Source organism: Apteryx rowi, unplaced genomic scaffold (genome assembly GCF_003343035.1).
Source record: "Apteryx rowi isolate R43461 unplaced genomic scaffold, aptRow1 scaffold_156, whole genome shotgun sequence".
NCBI lineage: Eukaryota > Metazoa > Chordata > Aves > Apterygiformes > Apterygidae > Apteryx > Apteryx rowi.
The window spans coordinates 1,723,897-1,736,919 of NW_020447819.1; the positions used below are offsets into that span (position 1 = coordinate 1,723,897).

General features: G+C 35.1%; 1 protein-coding gene across 1 annotated transcript in view; it reads right to left on the reverse strand.

Annotated features, from left to right (window-relative positions):
* Nucleotides 1–13,023, reverse strand: part of VPS13C (vacuolar protein sorting 13 homolog C) — a gene marked incomplete at its 5' end in the record, with an annotated part of 79,594 nt that overhangs the window by 15,648 nt on the left and 50,923 nt on the right. The window contains 14 exons of the mRNA XM_026059358.1: nucleotides 903–1,066; nucleotides 1,697–1,772; nucleotides 2,019–2,132; nucleotides 2,544–2,625; nucleotides 2,877–3,013; nucleotides 4,638–4,751; nucleotides 5,241–5,352; nucleotides 6,215–6,284; nucleotides 6,426–6,507; nucleotides 8,685–8,825; nucleotides 9,856–9,997; nucleotides 10,353–10,588; nucleotides 12,045–12,171; nucleotides 12,596–12,729. Coding sequence (XP_025915143.1) covers nucleotides 903–1,066; nucleotides 1,697–1,772; nucleotides 2,019–2,132; nucleotides 2,544–2,625; nucleotides 2,877–3,013; nucleotides 4,638–4,751; nucleotides 5,241–5,352; nucleotides 6,215–6,284; nucleotides 6,426–6,507; nucleotides 8,685–8,825; nucleotides 9,856–9,997; nucleotides 10,353–10,588; nucleotides 12,045–12,171; nucleotides 12,596–12,729 — 1,731 coding nt within the window. The remainder of the gene's footprint in view (nucleotides 1–902; nucleotides 1,067–1,696; nucleotides 1,773–2,018; nucleotides 2,133–2,543; nucleotides 2,626–2,876; nucleotides 3,014–4,637; nucleotides 4,752–5,240; nucleotides 5,353–6,214; nucleotides 6,285–6,425; nucleotides 6,508–8,684; nucleotides 8,826–9,855; nucleotides 9,998–10,352; nucleotides 10,589–12,044; nucleotides 12,172–12,595; nucleotides 12,730–13,023) is intronic.

Genomic DNA, 13,023 nt, shown 5'->3' on the forward strand with positions numbered 1-13,023 from the left:
ATTAACATCAAGTAATTCTGTTATAGACTTTAAATTAAAGGAGTTTAACAACACTAAGGTGGAAGAATAAAAATCCAGAGAGGCAATTTTTGAATTTGTCAGCAAACAGGATCAAAAGCAACAGCTCAATATTTATAACTTATAATTACTTAGAAATAAGCTGACCGTTTTTATTTTGAAGGGCAAGTGATAGAAGTTTTTAGGATACCTAATTCGCATTCAGGTAATACAGATCTCAGCAATTGTCTCCATCAGGGTTGTCTCATACTTAGGATTGTAGCTAGAAATAAATGCGGCGTTTCATCGACCAGAAAAGGTTCCTGACTTCAGATACCAAAAAAGACAGAGCTTGTATAGAGGCCCCTATTTCAGAAAAAATTCTGCAACCTGATGCAGTACTTAGAAGGATCTAATCACAAATAGAACTTGCATAAAACTAAGTCAAGAAAAACTTGTAGTTTTTATAAGACCTCATTGTAGAAAGCCATTCCTATCACAGAACATGTGCCCAGGGATGATTGGCAGCCAACTCACCTTACTGACAGAACTGACTGCAAGGTAACCTAGGGACACAGTTACTTTAACTGGGTAACATATTCTTTGAACATGAGTAACAATGGATTTACGTACATAAATCACAGGAGAAATTGGTGAGACTTCCTATGCTTTTCCTTTTTGAGGCCCTATCTACAATTCTAGTTGAAGAGCTACAAAACCTTAAACACCAAAATGGATCCAAGACACTGAGTCTCCTATAAACTGACTTCCTGTTGGTCATTTTTGTTTAGTTTATGAACTGATAAAGCCAAAGACAACATTATCAAACTTGCTTGTATATTACTTATGATTTTCAAGCATGGATTAAGCATCAGCATATCATACACTGATCTTCAAATTTATACCCGTAACAAGCCTTTTCCTCCCTTGGCCAGACTGTCACCAAAATCTTTAGGCTGACGACCCATTTCCTCTCTCCGTTTCTGCTGATATTCTTTGTCCATAGTGATAGCAGCCAAACCTTTTCCAACAGAACCAGTGATCCTAGACACCACCCCTGCTGCACCACCTGATGCAACAAAGCAGAAAGCAGAAGTTACTGTTCTTTTACAATTTAACAGCCAGCAACACACAACGAACCAAGGTTTCTCTTTGCAATAAATTCAGGTATTATTAATTTACACAGACCGACTATTGGGTTTTCTTATGAAAAGACTCCAGAATCTGTCCTGAAATCTATAAATATAGCAAAAGATAACTCTTAAACTACTTCAGCACGTTATATAGGAAATCAGATTCCATCTAGTATGCTCTAATTGCTGTAATACATAGCTAAATAAACATGCAAGTTAACTGTAACAATAATTTGTCCTAAGCATACTCCTCAGTATAACATTTTAGGACCATTAAAATTACTTTCCTTATTCATCCTCAGCATGCTACAAAATATACACACAATGCTTTCTAATATGCTTCCTCATCTAACAAAATAGAGATTTAGAACCTCCCAAATTAGTTAGGTATGAATGATCTGTAATGTGGGTACTGGCAATACCCTTCGGCAAATTTAAATACTTGCCAAAAAAATTACCATAGATATTTAAAAATGTTTCTCTTCAAAATAAGGAAAAAAAACCCTCTACAAACATGATCTGTGAGTTAATATAATTTATCAAAAGTGTAACACTACAGTACATACCCACTGTGTGTCCAAGGAGACTCTTAACACCAATTACAAAGCCTTCAGCAAATTCTTCAGGTCCTTGAACAGCTCCCTGAAAATTAACCTTATTATGAGTAACAGAAAAGTATACGCCTATACAACCTGAACCACCAGCAAGTCCTTTACACTGGTAAGAGTTAAATAACTTGAAAATGATTTTTTTTTCAAATTAACAAAATATTACAGCTTTCTTAATTGTTCAGGGTGTAAATTAAAGTGACAACCAAATTACAACTCCACCTGTATATTCAAATCAGCCTACCACTCATACATGGCTGAAGACTCATGGAAGTCATACCTGGACAGGCTCATAGAAGAAAGCTTCAACTCCCTCAGACAAGCCTCTGATTAAGCCAAATGGATTTCCAAGAACATCTAACCCAAGTACAAGAACGTACATCTGTTTCAGGAGCTAAATAAAAAGGCAAAAACAAGAACAGTGCTATTAACAGCTGTTACACGTATTTCCAGGTTAGACTTAAAACTTTGTAAATTTTTTAATTAGTACCCAAGTAAGATGTTAGACTACTCAAGTATTCCTGCTGAAGACCGGCTTAGGCAAAAGATGCAAGGATATGTATGAATAACTCCACTAGAATACTGTGGTGAAGAAATATATAAAGAACAGAAACAACTACTTAAACCCATTTGCAGAACTATGTATTCATATTTCAGTATTGTGCCACAAGATTCGTACTTCATTACCCCGAACATAAGAAAAATTAATAGCTTTTAGTGTTATTTCCCTTTCATTCCCTATTTTCAACATTCCAGAAGATATTTACTCAGAAATTCATGCGGAGGCTTGACTAAATGAACTTACTTGTTCGCTATAATGTCTAACAACTCTCTTCATCAGTTGGTCTCTCTTGTAGAACTGATACTTAATTTCAAAGAAAGCAAGTCTGAAAGACAATTAATCAAGGCTTCATTATAGACACTCTTCTTCTTTTCAATTAGTTCTCTCCTTGGATGACCCTGAAACACTACTTCCTTGAAAACATGCAAAAAACACATCTTTTCTCCATCCCTCCCTTTCCCCAAAGGCTCTATCACTTTATATTAGTGTAAGTCAGCAAAGTTTTACATAGACCCAGTTATTAAGAGTGCAATAGCTTTATTTAAAATATATATTTAACTATCTTTATTAGCTTACTTGAAAATAAGATCATCCACATCTGTCAGAGTAGCTCCAATACTTTTCAACAGCAAATTCAGAGAATGGATAGCTATCATTTCTTCACCCTTATCTGATGCTTCTACACCAGAAGCCAGAGACAGACTCAAATGCAACTATCAAAACAGAAATGTTTAAAAAGATAGGTTGTGTGCATGTGTAAAAACAATGGTGAAACAGCAGGAAGTATAGTTGCTGATTTGCTTTGAGGAACTGTACAATTTGAACAAGCACACTTGAATTCACAATGGTGTTACTTTGGTAGCATATTTATTTATATTCCACAGAAGTCTCAAATTACTCTAAAAAGTTTAACTTCTGTTACAGCTACATCTGTATACTTCTATCTAGACCATGGCAGAAATAACATTAGATTGGTGGAGTTTAATTATAAGTTCAAGTTAAATTTTAAATTCCAATTTACTTAACTAGTCTAGTACATATTTTTGCAACTAATCACATATTCTGTACAAATTTCAGACAACAATCATTAACACTGTAGAACAGGAATAAACATTTAGTATTGCAAGACACCTTTTTTTAGAACAAATCCACACACTTTTCTTAAAAGGGAGGCAGCAGGAATTTCCTTTTTCTTTGCTCACCACCAGAACTGATCTTCCACCTTTATACTTCCTCAAAAGAGGGCATAGCAGTAAATCTGTAAAATTTGACATTTCTCAAGATTCACTATGTTTTGTTAGTTTGATTGTTTTTCAATAGGCCATGTAGCTATTTCTGAGTCTTCCCAATATCCAGTGTTTTGGTATATTTGGATGAGTCAGTGAATTAAGGAAAAAATAGGAGAGAAAAGTCCTTTCCTGTACTTAACAAGCAATATGCCTAGACATGTCAAAGATATAAGATAAACTTAAAGTTATAAGCATTTCTTCAACAGCTATAATCAGACTAGCCAGAGAACAACGTTAAGACATTACAATAGTGTCTTGTTCTACCAGTGTTTTCCCTGGCTTCATCTTCTTATAAGTTTCCAAGCACAATCACATTAGGAAAAAATATGACAATCTGATCCAAGTGTTCGCTAACAGAGCAGAAATCTAGTAAAGTCAGTAAAATGTTTAAAAAAAAAAAAAAAGGAGTGCCACAGTTTAACCACCTGTTTGGGGGTTTATGTCTGTCTTTTGTATATTCAGTAAGGCAACTCTGTGATAGCAAATGGAAATAAGTTTTTTTTGTTCTTCTAAATTCTTAGAACTCAGTTTGGGGGGGTTAGGGGAGGCATTCTGTTGATTCAGAGTAGTGTACAATTGCTGATGATCTTTTTCCCTTGCTCCAAGGAATATAAATGGTTCAAGAGAAATGAAATCAAGCCTGTGAACGTGTATTTTATTATGATTTTCATATATTACTTGGATATTTAAGCCTTGAATGTTTATTCATCTAGCTTTTCTCATTATTATACCCATTGGGTCCTCTCTTTAAGACAGCAATGATTAATAGTCTCTTTGCACTCTCAGTGCACTAGCTGTACTCTAGGTCAACTAAGAAAGTTTTCCATCTAAGTATTGAATTCTAGAGAACATAGAAAATTCCCACCATGAAGACAGCATGAAGGACTCCATAACCAAAAAGTTGATCTAAGAGAGTATTTACTATAATTTATAGTAATATAGTAGTATTTAATAGTAATATAGTATATATTTATAACCACTACAACAAGGAATTAAGAGATCATTGATACCAAATGTTTTATTAATCCAAAGCTTCTCTACCACATACCTTAATTGGAGAAATATGAAAATGCTCAAAGAAGCTGAACGTTGACAAATCTGTTAGGGAAGATTCCATTAGCTCAGTGTTAAGTGCGTCCACATCCTGCTGAATTAACTTAGACTGGTTTTACACAAAAAATGAGGGAGGGGGAGGAAGAGAGAATAGAAAAACTTAATTTAAAGCTATAAAAATCAGTCCCTTCTCTCTAAAGACAAAAAGCAAAAGATCCTATGCATACTGTAGACTAATGGTCAGTTTAAAAGGACAGACATTGAGCCACTCTGTATATCCTTATTTCATTCACCACACTTAACAGTTCATAGCCACAGCTGAAACAATTGTGCCATCAAACAAATAATGGAACATTAAAAGAGCAGACAACAATTACACATACTCAAGTATCAGCTAATCAAACTTGTAAATTACTAATGCTGGAACCCAGCGTTTAACAGTAATCCTGATGTTTTGCTGAGAATTATCTTGGCACATCTCTTTAATCATTTTTATCAAATGCAATGCTCACTCATTTAAACTGAAATATTCAAAACATCACACCAATGTTACCATAAAGGACCTATTCCAGCAAAATCAGTTTCTCCCATACATTACCCTTTGTCTTTCAGCTTCTGGGTCTGTAGACGGAGTGAAAAGTTCACTAAGTGCTCCTAAAAATCCTTGATCAATTTTCAGTGCCATTTCCTGGATAAGAACCATGAAGTATCTAACAGGGAAAAAGGAACAGCTTATACATGTACAGGTTTAACTTAAATACCACATAATCCCATGTGTTCAAAGTGTTGCAGTGCAATATTGCATAATAAGACTTATGATCTACAGTATCAACTATCTATTTACAGTTAGGGGGCCTAGCGGCCACATGAAGTTAAATACTACTTCACTGTAGATTTGTATCTTATGACACTTTGATAATTTACCTAAAAAATATTAACCATCACCAAATACTTCCTACCTTCACCCACTATGATTCAATATGCTCCACAGATATCATCATCTAAATAGCATACATCTTCCTCCTATTCAACCTCTCTCCAAAAGTCATATTAACAACTATTTATTTTATTAAAATTCACCCATCTTCAAATATTATACCCATATCACTTCAGTACAAATACCTGCATTATAAGCCTTAAGTAAAAATGATTTTGTCTGATTTTATAGTATAAGAATTCAGCTGAAGACATAGACATATTAAATAAAGAACATACAATTCATAGTAAAACATACTATATTTGGCTGCTTTAGAGACTATATGCACTGCCTGTTGTTAGAGCACTGAACGCACCCAGCCCTGTACAGCAAACAAGCAAGAACGCAAATCTGAGGCAAGATGCACATCATCTGATGGCTGAAAAACCTCCATAACAGTGCGTTTACCTGGTCAGTCTTTACTTTCGAGAAAAAGAGTTCCCTTTAAAGTGACGTTTTTCCACTGAAGATGTTTAAAACTCTACCTAAACAACTGCTTTCAAGAGTAATTGGATAGGAAAACGGCCTTCAAAATAAGGCTCATTTTTAAAGGGTTAAATCTCTAAAATTGTGTTACAAGACAATTTTAAACTCACTTGAACTGCAGTACTTTGCTGTATTCGTTGAATCTAGTGATGATGCTGATGTCAATGAATGGTTTTGGCTCTAAATTAAAAATGAAAAATATTATTTTATGTGTATATATATATATATATATATATGCACACACACACACACACAAAGAAATTGTCCCATTACTACTTCAAAGCTGAATATATTTGTTACCATTAAAAGCTTTCACTTTACCTGAATCCAAAACAATTGACTTGGGAGGGGCTACAGGGTGAAACACAACAGGAAACATTGATCCTGGTAACTGATTATCAACCTAAAAAATATCACATAATAGAGCAATATTTTAATGACACGATAAATCAAGACCATTTCTGTTTTAGAAGGCTTGAGAAATTTGTTTACAGATTGTGTTCAAGCAGAAAATCATTCATCTGAGGGGAAGGAGAAAAGGGGAGGAAGATTATGCTGAAATTATTTTAGGATGTTATTTGTTTAGTTATAAAAGGTCAGATGGCTGGAAGTGTTACACAAGGGATGTTGAGACAGGTTCACACGCACAAAGATTTATTAGAGGGTCTGTAGCTGACAGTATACATTGACTCTGATAGCAAAGTTACCTTCAGGGAAAAATAAAAACTAAAGGAGAGAGAAAAAAAGGGAAAGAGACACTTTCCCCAAGGCTGACCAGGAACAGCATGATAAGCATCCTCTTCTGGGGACTCTCTGAAGTGCAGCAAGCACTGAAGAGGAGGAGGAGGACTGATTTTTTTCACCATGCTTTTTCCCTAGTACTATACACTGGGATCTGCTCAGACTCAGTATTGGTTATTCTGTGCACACATCAATGCTACCAGCACTGACTGGAGTATGCTAATGAGGTGTAAATGTTGCACATCAATTGGTTGTTAAGCCTCTGTGAAAATACATTTTTGGATACTATTTTTGAATATTTAAATGACTTATCTACTTTCCTCTGCACTATGTTTGGTTTTCTCTTACATAAACTAAAACTCAAAAAAGGAGAGGCAAACAAACATCAAAAAAGAGGGGTGATCCTCATGCCAGTGGTACTTGTTTCCCATGAACGCCTGCTACAGCATCACTATTGGGGTTTGCAAGGCCATGGCAACACCTATACAGGAATGGTTTTGTCTTGCATACAGCACGAGAACAAAACAGGAAAAATACTGCCACAGAGGCTCTGGAAAGCACTGCCTCAGTGGCTTCAAGGAAATCTTCAAGATCTGCGAATAGCAGGTCCTTAGCATTACTAAGGCTAAAACACTAAGATAATTAAGGTACCATGAAACAGAAGTGTTGCCTGCTTAGAAATTTTCTAAGGTACTTTTAAAGCATCTTCAAAACATCTTCATGATAGGTTCAAATTAAGTACAGCTGCCATGGCAGTCTATTTAGTCCAACACATGGACTTTGTATTCTATTTGAAATTGCACAGTGGCGTACTAGGGAGATCTAACACAGCATTTTATTAAGATTCTAATACAATTTTGGCTCACATAACACTAAATGATTAATACATGAAACCAAACATTGATGATGTGAAAGACTGTCCGGAGCTTTGAATTAAGCATCTTAAACGAAGCCTAAAAATCTGGTGCATTTGTTAATTTTAACAAAATGCTACTCAAGAAAAATTGACTATAATCATGCATTTAACTGTAGTCTTCACTCAAATAACACCTACGAGTTCAGAATCTGGAATAAAATTCTGAATTTATCTGGCATTCTCCATTTGCTTTTGCTTTTTTTTTAAACATTAAAAAGATTTTTCGTAGAAATATTAGCAACCTCCCTTCTAAGACTTACTTCCCAACAAATCCTTGGTTTTCACTCTTACAGAACATGAGAAAATACTTTTACTTAATAGTTTTTGTCCATTCCACTTTTGCCCATGATTAAGATTCAAAGGCACTAAGCTCACATAACCAGGGTAAATAGTACTTAAAGTATTTTTACATTTAGCACACAGAATTTTTTTTCCTACGTTCAGTGAAGTAGAAATCATTCTTTTTTAAAAAAGAAAGAGTACTTTATTTTTATAAAAAATTTTCTTTACTGTACAGTTATTTCTTCATATTTCCAGAACTCTACAGAGACTATACTTCTAAGAATAACTGTTCTGCACAATACTTTTCATTTTGATCTGCTAGGTAGTTCTTATACTAAAGATCTCTGTATCTCTAGATACACTAGCTAGAATAAGATGTTACATGATTACATACAAAATAGTGCATTACTTTACATTAACCAACAATGTGGGGGAATTTTTTCCATACTACTTGCAAAACGCCAGCTGGCAGTTCTGCAGTTTTTTTCCCACCCATGAGCACCCATAGCACTTCTGCTACGCTGATATCAGAGGGCTGAGCGTCACATGTATTACATTTAGAAATGCCTCTTCATACACATAAAAAAAATAAGAACTTTAAAGTGTCCCTTTAGTTTACAGAATATGATGAAAGGCAATACCTGCAGCCAATACAATTGAGCCCGTAAGCTTCTTTGATGAGGTGACTGTTTGAATTCAACCCGAATTCCTGATAGGAAGTTACGTCGGATGCTGCATTTGACTGGGAAGCGCATTTCCATTGGCACTTTACTAAAATTCACCTGGAAACATAGCAAAGAGGAGATGATGTATAGTTTAATGCAACTCTGAGGAAGAAATAATAAAATGTTACATTACTAGGAAATAGACTAATAAATAAAACCTCAAGTTTTCATTATTCCATGATCACATGGCTACTTAATTACTCAAGTCAATTATTTGCATGAAAAGAAAAGAAAAACCCACAAGCTGGTTTGACGAGCATGTCATACAATTTTAGTTGTTTTAATGGAGAACCTCTGTGTCCTCTTAGTAACAATCTCTTAATAAATTATACATTATACAGGCATAATTTAATATGTTTTCATGCAGCTGACTATTTTACCATGATCCTGAAACATGTTTGAGTTAGGAGACACAAAGCAAAAAAGTGATCATGTATTCTGAGTCAAATATAATGACTTAAACAGCTATATGTTCTTGATACCATGTACTTCAAATGCAAAACAAGATGTACAAAACCTAAGTATTTATACAGGTAATGGTATATGTTTTTTAAATTAAAGTATGATTTAGAAAACAAGGTGATTATGATACTATAAAACACTTATTTTACTCAAGCATTTCAATGCCTTAAGTAACTTGTGCTTGGAATACAGGTATGCATCACTAATGATTGAAAGAGCTCAGACAAGTGAAACAATTTCAAGATTCTTGCAACGCTACAGGCTCCTTTATCATTATAAGTCATGGGAATTACTCGCAAGAAACTCAGAGCAAGACTTCAGCATAGAACCTAACTTACGTCAACTGGAATAATGGTTTGTAACTAACACACAGATGCTAAGCAAACTTTTCCACCACACAGATGCTAAAGTCTTCTCGAGACTACTACTTAATAATAAAAGTCTGACTGGAGAATACCTCAATACTTAGAATATTCTACCATATAAAGTGTGAAACCATTCTCAAATATTTTGCTTTTTGTTTTGTATTTCTTTTAACATGTCATTATTCTTAATTAGCAAAACAAAGTATGTCAACTGTTGCACAAGTTCTATACTCATTTAAATACTGAAACTCAAAACACACCTCAGTGTTGTTGTCTAGCTTATGCCAACCTGGATCACTTTTACACAGATACTTTTGATAGGCTTGTTCCAAAAGGTCTATTTGCTTTTGACTAAATGGTTTCCACTTCTGTCTGGGTTTCAGTTCCCAAACAACACCAGAACTGCAAGACATAATGAGGTCAAAGATTCAAACAAACCCCAAACAGATCCAAACACTTAGAACTTTCTTATGCATACAAACTATGCAAAAAATCTTATCCTCATTTTGCAGACTTGAAAAATCTATTATTTACTTCTTTGTAAAAGGTTTTTTAAAAAAAAGAGAGAGACAGTTAATCCTATTTATTCTAATTGTACAGTAGGAACAAAGGCAAAATTTAATTTTGCTTAAAAGATTTCAATTATATTAACTTCACTTGAAAGAGCTTCCCGTCAACTCAACCATACTGCAAGAATTATAACATGCTGTTGAATTTTGATTATTCAAAGGAACGTTTAGGTTTCCATGTGCAGTACCTAGTAATCCCTATGTAAGAAATTTCTTTTTTATTTTCATTGTTAACAAGAGAAAGTCCAAGACTATGTATTGACAAGTTGATTTCCTGATCAGGTTGCTCCAGCTCTTCTGCTTGTCGTGCTTTGGAAACTAATGCAACATCATCAGTGAAAAGTAGCACTCTTTGGCGTCCATCCAGGAAAGACACCCAGTGTATCTGAGTATTTGCATTGTAAGCAAATTGGCCACATTCATCCTGTATTGAAAAGAAATATATGCAGGTGTATTACAGAAGTAGGTCCATGATGTTGCTGTGTGTAAATAAACAAACAACTTTACTGGCACACATACAAACCAGAATTCACATAATCTTTTTTGTTAGTTCAATTTATTGCATCATATTGATTTGGTGGCATGTTGTGTCCCAAATACTGCAAACAAGTTTGTTTGTTTGTTTTGGGGTGGGTGGGGGAGAGAGAGACGGGGAGGCCTTTAAGATTAGGCATTCCAGCAATATTTGTGGATGAGAAGAATATTGGAGATCATGAGGAAACAGCAGCCTCCACAGCAAAATACAAGACTTAGAAGCTTGGGTGGTGGGGCAGAAGTCATTAAATTATAAATCACTAAATAGTAAAATCAGACAATGATTAAAATGCAATGAATTCTTATTTAATATAATTGTGAGGCAAAATTGAGATATATAAAACCTTTTTTTTTTTCAAAAGCCCCGAGTAGTCATGAATGTAACCATAATGATATATGGAGAAAATCAATTTCAATACAAACTTAGAACATTTTAAAATGAATGTAAAAAATCCTACAAAGTGTTTATACAGTGGAACATACAGTGTAACTGGGTAACTGCCAGAGCTCAGCTGTGAGAAATTAAGTCTCTTTCCAATATTACTGAAGGAAAACCATCCTTTCCTGTCTCTAGCTTAAGTTATTAGTACTTTCAATTTTCATATCTCAGTTCAATGCCTAGTCAACAGAAAAACCAAGCCACCTCTGAAGAATTCAGAGTTTAGCAAATAGTGCGAGTAAGGCTGTTACTTAGAGCCAGACCCATGGGGCTTTACTTAGCCTACATTCCACCCAAGCAGGAAAAGCCTTCCCCCATCAATGCTGGCTCCCCCATCACTTCACAAAATACTTACTGCATCTAGTTAGAGTTTCCCTCTTTCCTCCGCTCATTTTCTACCTTGATCCTTGTTCTCTTGCCTCTACTTCATACATTTTCCTATTTTAAGACTGCAAGAGCTACAAACACTGAAACAGCTCTTAGTGAAAGACTCTAGCAATTATCTACAATGCAAGGATTTCACCTAGGAAGCTGGAGTCACAACAGTCAGAATTTCACTCTTTAGGGACTTTAGGGAGACACTTCAGCTAAACACAGCACTACTGCAAAATCAGCAAATTATTCATTCTGTGTACTACTCGGATATTACTACAGCTCTTGCACTCTGTCATTCTTCCTTCATATCCAAGAAAATCATAGTGAAAACACAGGCTAAAAATTATGTCCAGTCCTCCAATTATATTAATCTAAAAAACCTAAAATCTTTCTACTTGAAAATAGGCCCAAAAATCTCCTACAAGACAAGACACAGATGTGAAGTTACTGGAGGAACTCTGTCCCAAATCATTTTAGACTTGTTACAGTCCTAAACTGGTTCAGTATTTACTTCTCTTCTTTTGAGACGTACCTTAAGCAGGTCATGCTCACCAAAATTTTGGGAGTACACCCAAGTCAATTTTCTTGTTTTAGTTGGATCTGTCCACGCAAACAGGCATACTTGCTTTGGTTTCAACTCCATTTCCTCTTGTAATCCACTGCAGGTTAAAAAAAAAAAGGAATTAGATGACAGCTTTCACTGTTTTTAAGACCAGTGCTTTAATACCCCAACGTACCGTGGTGCAAGCCACTGCACAAGACAACAGTGCTATATCCCCCACCCCTTCAGCCTCCTGCGGGGAGGCATGGAGGGCCTAAGCTATGGGCTCCCAAGAAGTCCAGCAGTCGCTGGGCTCCTGGCGAACTAGGAACTATATACCTGCTTTACTCTACTTCCTCAAACTTTTAAGACTGCTTAAAAGCAGGCATAAAATACATCACTGAAAGAGCATGATAAAGAAAAGGGGGCTGGTTTTTTTCCTATTTTTATTAACATAATAGTTATTAAAAAAAAAAGAACTTGGTTCACAACCAATACCTGCTAGTTAAATGACAGAAGGGTGAAGTCTTCATTTCACATACCTCTGTTTATATCTGAGAGAGTCCCATGAAGTGTGGTTAACAATTAGAGCTGGAGCAGCTCCCTCATGGTAATCGGAGAAGCTTATGAGAGTAGAGTGTTCAGAAACGTTCACATCTACCAGTAAGCCTCCATTCTGTTGGAGAGAGAGTTCAATATTTGTCCTATGCACAAATTCAAATTAGAACAGACTAAGTCATTATTTTTAGATCAGTCTTACAAGTGAAAAAAGGAAACATATCCCACATTAGCAACAGCATGCGTAATTTTTTTTTTCCAGTAAGTTCAAACACAGTGATCACTGGCTTAAGACATTAGTAACATTCACAAATTATATGTAGACTTAATTGAAAAAGTATACTTAAATTAAAACAAAACCGGCTTCTAAAAATTAGATACTAACATTTTTTTAAAGTTACTTTAAATATTT